At 42.2% G+C, this 18,990-nt stretch overlaps 1 protein-coding gene across 3 annotated transcripts in view; it reads left to right on the top strand.

The window, feature by feature from the left end:
• The first annotated feature begins 203 nt into the window (after positions 1-203).
• LOC148502441 (membrane-spanning 4-domains subfamily A member 4A-like) overlaps positions 204-18,990 on the top strand; it is a 48,499-nt gene continuing 29,712 nt past the window's right edge. For 2 of the 3 annotated variants that reach the window (XR_015870012.1, XM_088449826.1), the window contains exons 1-2: positions 204-291; positions 15,422-15,568. Coding sequence is in view for 2 of the 3 variants with exons in the window: in XM_088449826.1 (XP_088305952.1) it covers positions 15,434-15,568 (135 nt within the window). In the remaining variant the exon portion in view is untranslated. Of the gene's footprint in view, positions 292-15,365; positions 15,569-18,990 lie in introns of those variants that run through there. The other variant, XM_088449827.1, reaches the window with a different exon arrangement.

Raw genomic sequence — 18,990 nt, 5'->3', positions numbered from 1 at the left:
CACTGGTTGCTGGGCAATTATCTCCATCTGTAGACCAGTAGTTCAAGTAACACAGCTGTAGAGAACATGAGAGGGATATAGTCACCACCAGGTAACATTATCCTTCAGCATGTGACTTCTTACATTGCACTCTGCCTATTTTTATTTTATTTCCATACATACACTGATTAGGTTTATTTCTCTGCAATGGATGAAGAGGATCCCGCACTGATCCCTACAATGGATGATGAGGATCCTACACTGGCTCTGCTGACTAAACCATCTGACCTCTCCACCTATGAGTAAGCTAAGGTAATATATGTAGTTTATTTGCTCTTTATTGCCAACTGTCAAAGGGCTATATTTACTAAAGTGCAGTTTTTAGAATTGGAGATGTTGCCCATAGCAACCAATCAGATTCTATTATCTTCTAGAAGGTGCTAGATAAATGATAAGTAGAAGCTGATTGGTTGTTATGGGCAACATCTCCACTTCTAAAAACTCTCACTTTAGTAAATATACACCAAATATACTATTTGATGCCAGCAGGTGTATCTAAGCATCTAATGTACAATAGTACTATATATGGGCAGACATTGGTGCATTAAAATCACCGTTATGCTACAGTATGTTTACTGAAAGAGATTAGACTGTGTTTTTCTAGATTACAATTAATCATTTTTAGTAAATATTAACTTACAAAGCTCAGATACGAAGAACAGATACGAAGAGTTGTATATTGTAAACAGAGGAATTGCAAAGTGCAGTTGACTAATAAAAGCAATGAAAATAACCTGGACCTTTTATCACTACATGCATTTAAATTGCATATATAGAGGCACATATAGAGTTAAATGTTCTCAAAAACTGTACTGTACTCATGGAAAGAGCAAGAAAAAGTACATTTGCATGTATATGTTCAGCAAGATGCTTTCAGCTATTCATCATTAGCATTTGTGTCCTCTGTACAAATGCCGGGGAAGGGTGCTGAAACAAAGTTCTCAGCTCCCAAAGAGGATGTGGCTATGCCCACTTTAGCAATTGGTGCAGCATGCAAATGTAGCCCCTTCATCCACCTGGTCCTTAGTATCCAGGGGACCGCAGAAGCTATATGCATTTAGACTAGAGATGTATGCAGACCTCTGTGTTCTGCTTTTGGTTCTAAATCTTCGTCATGTTTTTGTTTTGATGAAACTACCCACAAATGTTTTGGTGTTGGATCTGGATCTCTTTAAAAAATTGATTAAAAAAAACAGCTAAAATCGTGTAATTTGGATGTTTTAGTTCCTACAGTATTAGTAACATCGATAGCATTAACTTCTGGTCATTGTCAGTCAATTTTGTCTACCTCACAGCTCATAATATTGTTTTCACCAATATTGACCAAAGACTACACTGAGCTGGCTGGCTACAGTAAGCAACAGAGAAACAGCCTAAACACATTGCAGTTTAAAAAGATATAGCACAGTTATAAAACATAGTGGCACAGCTCTGACAGATCATTAATCAAGAACTAATAGCCTACAAGAGAAGTATGTTTGTTGTAATTGGCAGCAAAGGTGTTCCTCAGTCAATTTTTGTTAATTTTGATGAACATCAGTTTATCTACATTTTTTGGAAGTACGCCAATTGCTCACAAGGTTCCTGACTGTGCTAAACACTTTTTTTCTGAGTACACACTGGAGGGTGGGCAGCTTAAGTAAACCAAAGCTAGTTTGTACAAGAGGCTCCAAATTCCCTTTTTTCTCCCAGTATTCAAAGGGACTGTGTGACATCCTAATATGTTACTGTATCAGATTGAGTCATGGTAGAGGTGTTACTATACGTGGACAATTATTATAAGCTGACTGGATGTCATAATGTTTCCTTTTGGTGCACCGTCATGTGCCACTTGAGCTGACATCTTGCTCGCAATGAGCTCTTTGCATCTCTTAAGATCTGTGTCAGTTGGAAAGAAAGACTTAAAACTAAAATCAAGCATGGTTGCCAAAATGTAGTCATTCAATTTCAAGATGCTGCAAGCCTTTTGTTCATGGCGAAGCAAAAAAGAAGTTGACCTACAAGCCCAACATACTTAGTGGAAGCACTTTGTTTCATCTCCTCCTTTAGCTTCTCTAGCTTATTTTCCAGTAGTTTAATTAAGGGTATGACCTGACTCAGGCTGGTTGTGTCTGAACTCACTTTATTAGTAACAAATTCAAATTGTTTCAGTAGCTTGCATAAAACGCAGAGTATTATCCACTGTGCTGGACTAAGGTAACATGCCCCCCTCTCCCTCATTGTACACAAGGACCAAAAATTATTTAAAATAATTAATTCTTTATTGATATGTGTTTAAAAGATATCTCCTTGAGTGTGAATAAAGATAATACAATAGTGCTTGTTAAAATAAAATTTGATTCAATACTGTGGCTCCTGACTTAATTTGTTCTTTCCAATAGTTACAATTATTTTGGCTCAATGGCCTATTTCTTGATAAATGATTTTCAGTATAATTATCTGATTTGTATAGATTTAATTCTTCTTTCTATCATGTCAATAAGTACATCAGAAATACAGTCACTCTTGTTAGAATAGTTCCTAGTCTCAAATTGCTACTTCATTCAGCTATATACGAAAAAACAATATGGTTACAAAATACCAAATAATGTGACAGCTTTATACAATGTTTCAGAGTGCTGCACACATATTAATGCTTTATGGTCTCATGTTACCACTAGATATCATTCTCACTCCGTGTCTGTGGGGTATATCCACTAGGCACAGTGCTAATTCTGCTCATAATTGTTACTAAATAGCATCAGATGTATCATAGGATAATTATTACGCCTTATATAATCTGTGTCATATAAATAAATCTCCAGTTTTAAATCAAACAAATACAGACACTGGTGGTCCCCTAGTTGCCCGGACTGTGGACCTGATTCATTATGAATCGCAATTGCAACAGTGTACGTAGATCGGCGTATGAACCGCAGTGCGCATGCATGAGTTAGCATTGCACTGCGATCACCTATGCAGATAAGAATTCATCACAGAGTGAGTGACAGGCTGTGAGCGTTTGGGGGTGGTGACTGGGGAGTGTTCGGAGAAACGCTGTCTGTCCGTTTGAACACCGTTGCATGGGCGTGCATAAATTAGCCACTGTGACGGCATACGCAGCTTGTGAGTAAGGTCAGACCTATTGTAATTGTGCATGAGGGGCCGATGTTCTCAATGTTCCCAATGTATACGCAGGACTGCATGGTATTACGGATGTGAGATAGCGGTAGTGGGCAGCAGTGGGCGTCTCTATGCTTGCTGTGTAACGGCATTGCGATATTAATCATTAGCATATTTTCACAGTGGGTCTGCATGTATAATCGCAGCTGCGATCGCAATAGCGATCCATAGTGAGTCAGGCCCTCTGTCCTCTTATCTGTGGATTTAAGTTACCATTTATAGATAACAGTTATAGGTTTATGGTATTTATTGCAAACCTGCCTCTATTCATTACTGTATATTGAAATTCCTTTATTTAGACATATCTTGCATTGTGTACACATAGACTGTGGTTTATATATATATATATTCTGACCACATTACTTAGTATGGGATGAAGTTGGCATCCCAGCGCCAGGTCAGGATCCCGGCACCAGTATCCCGACCATCGGCATCCCGAAGTTAAGTATCAAGGGTGAGGTTAGGGTTAAGGTGTGGAGTTAGGCACCAGGGTGAGGGTTAGGGTTAGGCACCGGGGAGGGAGTGTTAAGTTTAGGGTGCGGGGAGGGGGAGGTTAGACTTAGGCACTAGGGGGGGAAGTTAGGGTTAGGCAATACTGAAGATGGAACCCGGGTATATTCAGTAAGGGGATGGGAAAATAATTACCATGCGTTCCTATCAGTGTCAGGATTCTGGCTGTCTGGATGCCGCTGTTGGTATTCTGACCAGCGGCATCCCGACAGCCGGGATTTCATACCCAACCCCTTAGTATTAGTGTTTCCATTGTTTCCATTCAAAAAAGCATACACATATTGGGCTCTATTTATTAACATTATTTTGACTAAAATAAAGTGAAAAAAGGTGTTTTCACACCCTTTTGACATTATTTTAGTATCACCTATAGTTATTACAGGGCAATTGGAGTAGAATTCATAAAATTCTACTCCAACCCCTAAGTATCACTTATTTTTAGTAATCAGATCGCATTTCCCATAATTGTAATGGGAAATGTGATCTGTCTGGTAGTTACTAAAAATAAATTGTGAAAAAAATACCTGGGGAGGCCCTGTGATAATAACGCCACCTGGAGGTGGCGTTATCCAGGGTCTCCCCTGGTTACCAGACTCCTACTCTGCTCTAACGGGGAGAGCAGAGCCCGGAGACGGCCCCAGTGATCAGCTGTGTGGTCTACACAGACCGCAAGCTTATTCACTGCTTTAAAAAAAAAAATAGTAAAAAAAAATTAACTTACCTGAATCCAGGGACCGGTGATCGGGGCTCCGGGTGATGTCCTCCCTCCGGTCAGCTGGTCTCCCATACTGCACTGCGGCCCGGTCATCAGGTGATTGGGTCCCAGTGCAGTATGGGAGATCACCTGACCGGAGGCATGGAGAACATCATCGGAGGCCCGGATCATGCAGGTAAGTGTAACTAAGGGAGGAGGGGTCGCGGGGGGTCCTCGATCTTGGGAGCGGGGCTTAGCACCGGGGCGGGGCTTAGCGCTGGGGGGGTAGCAGCGGCGGCCAGTCGGCACATGCACGGGTACTTTGTCATTGTATTTTTTCCGAAAAGCTCTGTCCCTGCAAGGGATTTGTTGTAAATCCCTGTGATATTGCCTGAATTTGCAATGCAAATTCAGGCCCTGATTCAGAGCCGGACGCTCTGACAGAGTGCTCGCTCTGAATCAGGGCCGGCCTTCTTGTTTTTTAGAGCGGCCTCCTGGCCACTTGCATAGCTGTGGGTGACCACCCACAGCTATAGCGAGCGGCCAGGAAGATGGTCGCGATGGTCAAGACCATCGCGACCATCGGGCTTGCGACGAGACCCTTGTGGTAGGGTCTCGTGGCCGCAAGCCCCAGAGAGCCGAAAACTCTCCCACTGACATCACTCGTGATGTCAGTGGGGCCGCCTACAAACGGAGGCGTTCACATGGGAGCGCCTCCATTTGGGCAGCCACTCCCCCGGCCCGCCCACAAAGGGGGGCGTGCTGTCACTCAACATCGACAGCACAGCCCCTTTGGTACGAGACCCGGAGCGATGGTTTGCCCATCGCTATCCGAGTCTCGCGCGTGCGCAAGACGGAGCCGGCTCTGTCGTGCGCATGTGCACTGGGCCACCATCGACCCACTTGCGAGCGCATAGCGCTCACTAGCGGGTCTGAATCAGGCCCTCAGTCGTTAATATCACACTACAATCTGCATTCAATATGCTGATTGTAGTAAATAGAGCCCTATGTGTTTTCATAATATCATAATCATTTTCTGACAGTGATTTATGTTTTGTAAGCACATTCACAGTGGTATAATAACAGTCTTCCACTCCACGCCGCTTAACTCTTAGTATCTAATATAAAATATTTGCACTGCCCTAGTTGTATAATGAGCAGAGCTTTGTGACAAATATTACTGATGCTCCTTATGTATTTATCGCTGTATCATGCATTTATCAAACATCAATGTTGATTAATATGGGAGCATGTGGCAACAGCTTCTATATTTTTATGTGTTCTGCCCCCCTCACTTTGCTGACCATGTGGTGTGTTAGTATCCACACCGCTCGGCTGCGGCTGCTTAACCAACACTGGCACTTCAATAGTGGTATAAGTGTGTCACATAAATCTTTCGTCATTCTCTTCTATAAACTCCCTCCCGGCATAGATTGTTTCAAGAATTTAGACTTATTTAATGAGATTCTACTGAAATCATTATAATATCTCAGAATAAAGACAGCAGCCACAGTTTAGCTGAAGGCCGTTTCATCTAAGGCTTTCTCAAGGCATAAGGTAAGGCCAAGACAAAGACAGCAGCTGACCATCATCGCATAGAATTCCATTTCAAAGGAGGGGACAGAGTTTGTACGAGTCCTCGCACACTGGCCCATACACCATAATTAAAAAGAACAACCCAGTAGCATACAAACTGTACGTGCCTTTTTCAATGAGACTCCCTAGAGTCTTCCATGCCACTCCGCTGAAACCTGAATTCTGGCAAAGGACCTTTTACAAGAGACCCACTCCTAAGCCTCCTTCTGGTAGTGTTAATGGGCATACTGGATTCCAGATTCATGTTGAGTCAGAAATCAACTCCAATAGCTCGTTCACTGGAATGGTTACTGCCCAGAAGACAGGTGCTGGGTACCATTTAAAGATCTCCATTCCAATAGGTTAAGGAAGTTATTTCATAAAAAAATAATCCTCTTAAAGCATCCTGTTGTTGGTTCGGTGCCCCTTCCCCAAAAGGGAGGGAGGTTAATGTTACACTTCTGTCTCAATCTGCCTGTTTTTAGGTATTGTGTGTGCTGAGGTTGCTAGGTAACTGCTTTCCACTGTAGCTAGGTGTTACCTGGACGATCTTCTGTCCTTGCTGTACCTGAGTATTGTGCTATTCTATTTGTTGGATCCCAGCCGACTCCTGAACTCTTGCCTCCATCTCTTCAGTGTCCTGTTCCTGCCTTCTGAAACTGATCTGCTGTGTATCCTGTCTGTACCATTTGTCCTGCTTGAGACACCATAGCTGCGGTTCTCTAAGACTCATACTCAATATTAGGCGATTACAACTATGCACTACTGAGATCAAGTCCAGGCGGTAGCTAAGCACTAGTGAACAGTGTGATTCCGTGATAAGTGTTTGGAGGGGATTCGCAGGGACAGAGCTTCATCGCAAGCTCTGTCCCTGCAAGGTATTTTTAGTAAATCCCTGTGATATTGCCTGAATTCGCAATGCGAATTCAGTCAGAAATATCACACTACAATCTGCATTACAAATGCAGATTATAGTAAATAGAGCCCTGAATAACATGCAAGTTTGTATGTTCTGTGACTTTATTACATAGGCTGAGTTTAAAAATGTGAGAGTTTTCTCTCTCATTTTATAAACTCTCACCCTATTACATTTGGCCCTAAATGGTTATAAATCTCATTGCTTCTGTTACCTGCACAGATTTTACCATGTTTAATGAATATATTGTTTGCTTGAATCAACTGAATAGGCAACTGAGGAAGCAAATGCAGGTTATTATTATTATTATTATTATTATTATTATCATTTATTTATATGGAGCCACAAGTGTTCCGCAGCGCCTTGCAAGGTACAAAAACAAATAGGTTGACCAGTGACTAACAGTACTATACAATACAGGACAAGGAACATGAATAATATACATTGCTACATTAGCGACCATAACACCCAGATAAGCAACAAAGCAAAGTAACCAAGTGTTAGGTGCCCTAGTGGGGAGTAAGAAGTAGATGATAGTAGAGTAAGGAGAAGCACAAGAGGGTAGAGGGCCCTGCTCATAAGAGCTTACATTCTAAAGGGGAGGGGTAGAGAAACAGGTGTGACACAAATGGGGTAGGCAGCGAGGAAGGAATATGTAGCAGCAAGTTAAGATGAGAGCTGGAAGGGTTTGATGAAGTAGTGGGTTTTGAGAGCCCATTTGAAGGATTGTAGAGAGGTGGAGAGTCTGATGGGAAGAGGGAGAGAGTTCCAAAGGTGGGGAGCAGCGAGGGCAAAGCCTTGGAGACGGGAGTGGGAGGAAGTACTCAAATGGCATGAGAGGCGGCGTGCATTTGTTGAACGAAGAAGGCGGACAGGAGAGTGAAGAGAGATGAGATCTGAGATGTAAATGGGAGAAGCATGGGTGAGGGCTTTATAAGTGAGTGTGAGAACCTTGAATTGGGTTCTGAAAGGGAAGGGGAGCCAGTGGAGAGCTTGTAGGAGAGGGGAGGCAAATGCAGAGCGTTTGGAGAGGAAGATGAGCCGAACAGCAGCTTTGAGGACTGACTGGAGAGGGGAGTAGAAACTTTTTGGGGTGAAATCAACAACTGTCTTGATGGTGGTGGGTTTTTTAACTTAAGAATAGCTGATCATCAGGGGATGATAGGGAAAGTTCCCAAATTCTTTCAGGAACTTCTTTAGATCACTGGAAAACAGTGTTCATCTACATTGGACATAGTAGGACTTCCTGGCTGGTTCTTTAATCCAGAACAGAATAAACAGGTGTACTACATAAGCAATATAGAAACTTCCATTATATTACTATCACTGAAGGTTTGGGGAGAGAGGGAAACTCTTACTCCTCCTGCCTAGGAACCCTGGATGATGATGATGATTGATGATGATTGATGATTATATTAGAACGCAATGTTCTTCTTACACTGTACAGCCTTTTCCTGTTATGAGTTACCACTTGGCTACTTGTGTCGTATTGACACATGATTTGTGTTGAATCGTGCCATCGTGAAACTGCTGCCCTATGCACAATGCCTCTAATAGCTTCATTGTACATCGGTGGTGGGACTGGAATGACATGATTTGTGATGCCATGTTCTCTGCACTCCCCGACTCTTTGTCTCCATAGGGGAGATTAAAAAAATGTCTGCAAGTATTACGCCACACGATCAGTAATATTAATATTGTGCTACTGCTCATGCTGGAACAAATAACCTTATCAAGCCAACAAAAATTCTTCACAGATTTTGGCCCTGATTCAGAGGTGGAGGCTATTACTGCCGTGGTTGCAAATTTTGTACGGAGTCGCAGTAGCGGCAATATACAAATGCTAGTTCCAGTCTGCCCCTTGTGTACTAGCGTGTGCCGGAATATGCTAGCTCTAAGATGCCCACTTTCAATGCCCGTGGACAGTGTAACTCGTGGTTATGAACACTTCACCATTGTGTTCACCATTGACCCTCGTCTCCTTCTGAATTCCGGCTAAACAAGGCCTCTGTGGCTGAGGCTTTGCTTCTGAGAACACAGACACATTCACTGACACACCAGTGACACTCCCATAACACGCACATGAGACGGACATTTTTTGCACACACTTCAGGCCACCTCCTAGTCACCTACCAGGAATCCCCATGGTCTTGCATCACCGATTTCTTATTCCAGCACCTCCGTACATAACCGAGCTTCTCAGAGAACACTCAGGTGAACGTATTGCATACACCTCTGAATCAGGTCTTTTAGAAGGCTGAGCTTAAAATTCAGTTTGTGTGTTTCTAGTATCCCACAAGCAAGATGATATGGACAACTAAATTAAGGGGCAGATTCATTTATTATTATTTTATTATTATTATTATTATTATCCTTTATTTATATGGCACCACAAGGGCTCCGCAGCGCCTTACATAGTACATAAACATAGTACATAAACATAGTACATAAACATAGTACATAAACATAGTACATAAACATAGTACATAAACATAGTACATAAACAGTTGAGCAGAACAAGAAAACAGTGTCATACAGTTTAAGACAATGCAAGATAAGTCCATGGTATATATACATTACTGCAACAGTAGCAGGATGGCAAAAGTCACGGGTTAGGTGATTTTGAGTATAGAGTAGATAGTATAAGTAAAGAAAGGATAAGCACAAGAGGAAAGAGGGCCCTGCTCGTGAGAGCTTACATTCTAGCCGCAGGACTTATCGTGCGTCTGTATCTCCACATAACCAAGGCTTAATACGTCTGCCCCATAGAAGCATACATTTCTATAGGGACTGTGAAAAATCCCTATTTGCCAAGATCCATATAGCTAGCCTTTTTTGGGGCCTTGGCCCCTTCAGCCATGTTTACATTTATTTGTCAGCCCATCATGGAAAGAAGGACCATAAGCCCAACTCTTATAAATATATTGTTTAAAATTATATCTATAATTCAATATTGAAAACAGGCTTTACAGGACATTATGGATATTAATGTATGTTTTGTAGGTGTATTTTTAGTTTCCTATTTTTATTTAGAATCTACAGAATATATTTGTATTTTAGGGAGATCAAGGGGGGTGACAATGCTCTATATTGATCATGGCACCAAAATGCCAGGCAATAACTTTAGTTTATAGCCTTTAGCAAAATCTCCAGGAACAGTGGCAGGTGGGCGAGCTCAGGGAGGACAAAAACTGCCGTGGAGCAGAAGGGCTAAAGCTTTGCTGGGAAAGGCTCTTTTTGGATCCTGTATCCCTCTGGGTGACCAATGGTAAATAATGCTAAAAATAAATTCTAAATAGCTGAAATATGTAATGACAATGAATGTTATTTTTTGGGATTTGAGTGTTTTAATCTAAAGGCCCCTATACACTATGTGATATAGCAGCCGATCCGACAGATTATAATGATATCGTGTGTGGGTATGATATCGGCCAGTGCGCACTCTCGTGGGATCGTACATCGCTCCTCCAGATCTTTCTGCATGTTCAGTTTATCTGGGGGAGACATGTACAATCCCATTCAGCACTAAGCGGGTTGGGGAGGGGGTGCCGGCATATCGGCCACCCGATCGCTCCATGTGTGGGGACCGCCCGATATGTCGGCCATCGGATCGGCCATCACATCGCAAGGTGCATATCGCACCGTGTATAGGGGCCTTGAGACACAAACTCCAAGGTGAATAATCCTTCAGCATGCATCTGGTTTTCTCTAATGTGCAGTTTGCATGCTCACTTACACCATTTTTGTTTCTTTAGGTATTTACCTCCATTATCAGACCTTATGGTCTTTAGTCTGTGACCAGTTTGATTTTTTACAAGTGTCTTGTACAGTAGTCTGCAATTTTCTTCACTACTTCAACATTTTCTTTAATGAAGCATGTGTGTCATTATTGTAACGTTATATATGTAACCACTTATTGACATGACTTCTATCTTATATGACTTTGTGACTTTATCTGTATGCACTAACTTCAGTGGTGCCTCAGCTCTGCTTGCTGACTTTGGGGGTCATTCAGACCCACTCGCAAGCGGCAGTACGCTCGCAAGTGGGTCGATGTTCCCCACTGCGCATGCGCACGACGGAGGGAGCTCCGTCGTGCGCATGCGCGAGACCCGGACTGTGACAGCCAAGCTGTCACTCCGGGTCTCGCACCAAAGGGGGCATGCTGTCGATGGTGACTGACAGCACGCCCCCTTTGGTGGGCGTGCCGGGGGCGTGCCTGCTAGACGGAGGCGTTCCCATGGGAACGCCTACCGTCTGAAGCCGACCCCACTGGCATCACTAGTGATGTCAGTGGGAGTGATTTTGGCTCTGATAGAGCCAAAATCACTCCAGGGCTTGTGGCTGGGAAACCCTACCACAGGGTTTCCGTCGCAAGTCCGATGGTCACGATGGTCAAGACCATCGCAACCATCTTTTTGGATGCTCGTATATGCTGTGGGTGGTCACCCACAGCTATACGAGCGTCCAGGAGGACGCTCCATTTTAATGGAGGAGGGCCCTGATTCAGAGCGAGCGCTCTGGTCAGAGCGTCCGGCTCTGAATCAGGCCCTTTGACAGCTGACAGCTTTCACATATGGGTTTCTCTGCATCAGTTACAGATATTCCTGTAACATCCCAGAATTCCATAGTCGTCATCATCGCATGATACTGCCATGTGTCAAGGACGTATAATTGATGGCACAGGTACATGTTGCTGTTACAGTTTCTTTTCTGTTCTGTAAAATGCACTTTCCTTTTGTGAAATGGACTCTGTGACCTCTTTGCTCTATGACACTGATGAGATTTATCTCTCTCTCTGGTATATAAAGCACATCTTGGATTTCTGTGACTTTAGTTTTAGTCCATATTTTCAGGCGGGTAGTAACTGTCCCAACTTACGTAGCTGTAAGCATTTCATTCCCAATTTCTTTGATTGCTTTGGGATCACATGTGCATATTGTAGTGAACCACTCTTCATTGCAGCTGAAATGTCTGGTAAAGCCTAAATCAATATACCAACAATCTTTGTCTGTGACACTTAAAGCTGATTCTTCTTTGCCGCTGCACCTCTTATTATGCTCGGCATTATCATACAGTGAGGTGCATAAATATTGGGACATTGACAGAATTTTCATATTTTGGCCTCTATTCACCACCACAATGACTTTCAAATGAAACAAACAAGATGTGCTTTAACTGCAGACTTTCAGATTTAATTTGAGGGTAATTACATCCAAATCAGGTGAACGGTGTAGGAATTACAACGGTTTCTATATGTGCCTCCCACTTTTTAAGGGGCCAAAAGTAATGGGACAAACTAAGCAATCCTAAATCTAACTTTCACTTTTTAATACTTTGTTGTAAATCCTTTGCAGGCAATTACAGCCTGAAGTCTGGAACGCATAGACATCACCAGACGCTGGGTTTCATCCCTGGTGATGCTCTGCCAGGCCTCTACTGCAAATGTCTTCGTTTCCTGCTTGTTCTTGGGGCATTTTCCCTTCAGTTTTGTCTTCATCAAGTCAAATTCATGCTCAATTGGATTCAGGTCAGGGGATTGACTTGGCCATTGCATAACATTCCACTTTTTAGCCTTAAAAAAACTCTTTGGTTGCTTTTGCAGTATGCTTTGGGTCATTGTCCATCTGCACTGTGAAGCGCCGTCCAATGAGTTCTGAAGCATTTGACTGAATATGAGCATATAATATTGCCCGAAACACTTCAGAATTCATTCTGCTGCTTTTGTCAGCAGTCACATCATCAATAAATACAAGGGAACCAGTTCCATTGGCAGCCATACATGCCCACGCCATGACACTACCACCACCATGCTTCACTGATGAGGTGGTATGTTTTGGATCATGAGCAGTTCTTTCTTTCTCCATACTCTTCTCTTCCCATCACTCTGGTACAAGTTGATCTTTGTCTTATCTGTCCATAGGATGTTGTTCCAGAACTGTAATGGCTTTTTAGATGTTGTTTGGCAAACTCTAATCTGGTCTTCCTGTTTTTGTAGCTCACCAATGGTTTACATCTTGTGGTGAACCCTCTATATTCACTCTTGTGAAGTCTTCTCTTGATTGTTAACTTTGACACATATACAGTACACCTACCTCCTATAGAGTGTTCTTGATTTGGCCAACTGTTGTGAAGGGGGTTTTTCTTCACCAGGGAAATAATTCTTCTGTCATCCACCACAGTTGTTTTCCGTGGTCTTCCGGGTCTTTTGGTGTTGCTGAGCTCTCTGGTGCATTCTTTCATTTTAAGAATGTTCTTGGCCACACCTAATGTTTTTGCTATCTCTCTGATGGGTTTGTTTTGATTTTTCAGCCTAATGATGGCTTGCTTCACTGATAGTGACAGCTCTTTGGATCTCATATTGAGAGTCGACAGCAACTGATTCCAAATGCAAATGTCGCACCTAGAATCAACTCCAGACCTTTTACCTGCTTAATTGATAATGAAATAACAAGGGAATAGCCCACACCTGTCCATGAAATAGCTTTTGAGTTGATAGTCCCATTACTTTTGGCCCCTTAAAAAGTGGGAGGCACATATAGAAACCGTTGTAATTCCTACACCGTTCACCTGATTTGGATGTAATTACCCTCAAATTAAATCTGAAAGTCTGCAGTTAAAGCACATCTTGTTTGTTTCATTTCAAAGCCATTGTGGTGGTGAATAGAGGCCAAAATATGAAAATTCTGTCAATGTCCCAATATTTATGCACCTCACTGTAGTTCCGCTTACATTTAAAAGCTTTGTGCACATATTGTGACATGTGTAACATTTGTAGTGGAACTTTCTTAGCTTCTCACTCCTAGGGGTATATTTATCAAAGTTTGATTTTGTTCAGTTTTGCATTTCTGGTGATTTTGCATTCAATATTGATAATCAGAGATGTACTCAAGTTTAAATCAAATGTAAAATCGAATATAAAACAGAATCCCCTTCAAAATCGAATATAGTCTAAACATCGGTAATTTTTAAATATTCAAATTGAAATCGAACACAAAGTTGAACACAACATCCCCAAAATAATAGACCTGCTTCATGCTGGCAATGTTAGCATGGTTCTTGTGTGTTAAGTGTGAAAATAAAGAAAAAAATACACCTGTCAACCCTGCACCCACCACCCAGGGGTGCAGGGTATAGCCTCTGGCTTCAGCCTCGGCCTGTGGTTACCTGGAGATGGAGGACCTCCTTAATGGGGGGTGCCTACTTCCCCAGGAAACCCTGGGCTGGGCTGACTAGTGTGGGGTGCTGAATGCTTTGGCAGGGGAACCCCGTGAAGCGTGTCCCCCTGCAAATGCCTTCCACCCCCAAAAACACAACCAGCACCGGGCTGTGTGAGCCGGTCCTGGCTGTGATAATACAGAGGAAAAAAGATGTAGGGGTCCCCCGTATTTTCAAAAACCAGCACTGGGCTCTTACTAGCGGGGTGTAATGCCACAGCAGGGGGACACGCTTCACGGGGTTCCCCTGCCAAAGCATTCAGCACCCCACACTAGTCAGCCCAGCCCAGCCCAGGGTTTCCTGGGGAAGTAGGCACCCCCCATTAAGGAGGTCCTCCATCTCCAGGTAACCACAGGCCGAGGCTGAAGCCAGAGGCTATACCCTGCACCCCTGGGTGGTGGGTGCAGGGTTGACAGGTGTAATAAATAGAATAAAACTAATATTGTCTTTTACATGGGGACTATAAGTCCCAGCAAGCCACCCCCACATGCCGGTACTTGGAGAACCACTAATACCAGCACACAGGGCATTTAGGGGCCACTGCTACCTATATTCCCCCTGTAAAGGAAATATTAAAATAAAGACAGTGCATACATACCCTTGAAAGTAACATTTTATTACATACACTCACACTCACACTTAAACTATACTCAATGCAAATAAGAAAACTATATACATTATCTCCTTGGGGATCTCTTAAGACAAATAATGTATAGAAACTCTCATAAAGACGCTGCTAAAAAAATATCAGAGCATTTGTAAGTAGCAGAAATGTGCTGCATCTAAAACGCATGTGCGGCAGCTGCCTAAAGAGAAAGCAAATAAATGTTTAGACGTCCTTAAGTAACACTAACTAAATAGATCAGCAATTCTGTTATCCACATCCAGCAGATGACTGTACAGATCAATTGTCCTACTGGCTGCTGTGTAACTGATAATGTGTTAGTCAGTGCACCTTTGATCCTATTAGGGCGGCCATATCTGCAAGGTGTGCCAAGTGTATGAATTGTTCATTGCACGTCACAGGCTCCACAAAGGGAAATGTCCCAAATTGTGTAATTCCCATGACTGGGCGGAGACTTATATTTAAATACTATATGATAGATGCTGAGATTCCCGTTACAGCTTAGCACTCTTCTACACAGTAAGATCCAACTGTAACCTTATCTCTTTTGCTATAAATGAATGTTTATGACTGTCAATGCCTCAGTCTGTAGTCAGGAATGCTGTCTCTTTAATAACAATATAGGGTGGTTATATTTTTTATATATTATTTTTATTAATTTTATTTTTTGTATTTCTGGCAGTAAATTGCAGTAATGTATTTCCCAACAAATGAAGCTAATGGAAACATCATTGTGACCAACCCACCAATATTAGCTTCCCAGGCAGAACAGGCTCAGACCTCAGCGTATCAACAGACGTTCTTGAAGGGACAACCGAAAGCTCTAGGGGTGAGTTTGTGATTTGTGAATTAAACGTATGTATTATTAGTGTGCTAATGGCCACCTTTCCAGCGATTGCGTTACCACGTTGTCACTCTGTCTGGGTGATGTATTCATGGTTATTATTGATATTAATTTGTCAAGAAATTGCTTTCTTGTTTAAAACAACTTTAGAACAAACGAATTGATTCTACAATTGCTATAATCATTTTGTTTATTTGTATGTTATCTTATTCATAGATTGTAATGTCTTGACAAGGGTTCATATAAACTAAAAACTAAAAAATAGACAGCGCTGTTGAAGTGAAAACATAAATAATCAAAAATGTGCCCCTAGATGTGAAAAAATAAAGAAACAATATTTATTTGATATTACATAGTAATCTGACACTAAAAAACATAAACCGACAACAAATATATTAGATGAGCATGATCATCATAAAAATATACAAATAATTTGCAGATATTTGATGATAAAACTATGAGATAAAAATTGAAATGAGATATCCACAGCAGACAAAATGAGAAGAATAATATGGTTTTATAAAGTTCCTTGAGATAATTGCGTTAGGTTCTTATTCCAATAAAAAATAATTACATTTGAATAAACAAATCTACAGTGTGATTGAATTGAAAACACTGTTGTAATTGAGATGTAGGTAGCTCCGTTTAAATAATAGAGACACAATGTTCTATATAAGTGTAGCAATGAAAGCAAGAATGTTGCAAAAGTGGTTATTTTATTCCAGCCTCTACAAAGAAAAAAGCCGTATAATATACTTGCCCAATGTGTTGTTTGGGAAGCGATAACAGATGGTCGGTATATGATAACTGGTGTGGCTGTCAGCATAAAAGAGACAGACAATTCTTTTCACCTCCGCCTTCCTATGGAGGAAACCACCGGAATGGAGTGCTGTATCTCCTATTTTCTGTTGCTGTCTCCTTACAAGGAGAGTATTGGCTGGAGGGGTCCGCTATGGTTAGCGGAACAGCCACTCTCAGTCTCCGTCCTGTTGCAGGGAGTGTGTGAGCTGGAAGGGTGGAATTTATCAAGTCAAAAAAACACACACCAGGCCCTATTTTCTTAAACAGGCAGGTCTCAGACTATAGTAGTATTATCCATTCATATAGGGTGCCACAAGGGGTCCGTAATGCTTTACAAAGTGCATAAACAGTGCAAATATAATATCAGGAGGTAAATTTACTAAGATGTGAGTTCTATTTAAAAAGTGATGTTGCCCATAGCTACCAATCAGATTCTACTTCTCATTTATCTAGCACCTTCTAGAAGATAATACCTGGAATCTGATTGGTTGCTATGGGCCACATCACTTCTTAATAGAACTCCCATCTTAGTAAATATACCCCCAAGAGTCAAATGTAATAAATTCCGATTTTGTAAAAGCTGTGTTTTTCTGGTGATTTCCCGGCAAGATTATAGTCACCGCATGTAATAGCCTGCGCGTTGTGGTGAAATTGCCAGAAACCCAACATAATCAAACTTTACTGGATACAAGTCGAGTCGCCATCACGATTTTTAACATGACAAACATACAAGCCATCAGATGTAATAGACTGCAACTTGCAAAATCGATAAAAAGTTGCCATGTTTTATGGCGTTTTCTACATTTCAAAGCATCAGGAACCTATTACGTTACCCCCAAGTGTGATTTTACACAAGATACAAAATTATTAAATAATGCAGATGTGAAAACCACATCTGATTGATGGTTGATTTAAAATCTTATAATAAATCGCTCTTTTATACATGATCCCCCTAATCTACTATATATACTTTAACCAAACATAAGTTCTTTAGTTTAAGTGAAATTATTATTACTATAAAATTGGTGCCACAGATTTTTCTCTTCTTCCATCCATCTTTTATGGCACCCTTGCATCATACTTTCCTGTAGATCAGTGGTTCCCAACATTTTTCCCCCTGTGACACACCTGTCTCATAAATCAATTTTTGGCATATCTGTGTATAATTCTTGTGATCAATAAAAGGAATACTGTATCTGAGAGACACTCCCTGATTGGGAACCATTGCTAGAGATGGGCAATATTATACAATGTACTTCTCAGTTTGGCGTGGCTGATTTTGCACATGCTCGGTCATTGGTCAGCACATGTGGGTGCTGTGATCACCAGAGACGGCTCCAATAGGCTACAAGGGGATAACGCCATCTAAATTTGACGTTAAGTGACGGGGTAGAAAAAGGACCAGGCCCTCTCACTGACAGAGCCAGGTGAATCTGATGGTAGTGGTTGCTGCCTTTTATAAATCAAGGAGAGGGTTCCATGGTGACTTTGGAATAGGGAAGGTCCTTGCTTGCCCACCCCCAGAACCGCCACTGCTTATAGTGCAGTGAAGGGGAGCTGTGAGATCACAGTAGTGGCTTCCCATTCTCTTAGAGCGGTATCCAATTAGCCCAGAACATGGTTCGGGCGCTAATTGATCCATGCTATGGGCGAAAAACGGGGATTTTTCACCGATTATCCCCATTTTTTGCTAATGTTTTTAACAAAATAATAGGATATATATCACGAAAACACATAGGGTCCGCGATAAGCATGCATACCTAAGTGTTTTTGACTTTTTTAAGGTGAAAAAGTGGAATTTATCCTTGATTATTTTTCGGGGCACATCAGGTCCCGATAAAAAGGCCCCAATAAGTGCCAGCATTGGGCTGACTTCGGGGCTAATTGAATAGCCCTGGGGAATCCATTAGCACCCGAACAATGTTCGGGGCTAATTGGATACCCCCATAGTGTCTAAGTCACAAGCCAAAAGACTTTTTGGCTTGTGACTTAGGGGCCTATTCATCATCGGCAGCCGGATGGCCCCCGATGATTAAGTATTGCTCAGGTGCGGGGACAGTTGCTCCGAAAAACAGGTATCCTCATGATCCGTAACACTGCTACCCAAGTAGCAATGAAACTTACTGGTGGCATACCGACCATCTGCGCATACATGACCTGAGTTCATGCATGCACACTGCCGTGGGAAGGAGCAGCAGTTCAAAAACCAGTGCCATCCCACAGGCAAACCATTTGCCGAATACTAGACAGCCCATCGGGCCCCTACTAAAGAATGGGCCCATTACTTAAAAAACATGAGGAAACTAGCATTTCCCTAGACACTAAGAGAACTGAATGCTGCCACTCTAACCTCATATCTCCCCTTCACTGCACTATAAGGATACGATACTATTTTTCTTCCATATGCTTTATACAAACACCTGAGCCGGTGGGTGTCGGCATTTGGACAAGAAGGGCTAGTTGTTTAGTGAGGTAGTGTTGTGGGGTGGGGTTAGGTTTGGTTAGCCTATAGGAATGGCAGGGGGTGGGTCAATGCTGCTTGGCAACCATTTCATAGAAATTTCTCTGGTTGGCTGTTTCCCGCCTTCCCTCCCTTATTCATTGGG

This window comes from Taudactylus pleione, unplaced genomic scaffold, assembly GCF_031769625.1.
Source record: "Taudactylus pleione unplaced genomic scaffold, aTauple2 ptg000497l, whole genome shotgun sequence".
NCBI lineage: Eukaryota > Metazoa > Chordata > Amphibia > Anura > Myobatrachidae > Taudactylus > Taudactylus pleione.
The sequence above is the reverse complement of the archived record's forward strand: the minus strand, read 5'-3'. Positions and strand labels throughout refer to the sequence as shown.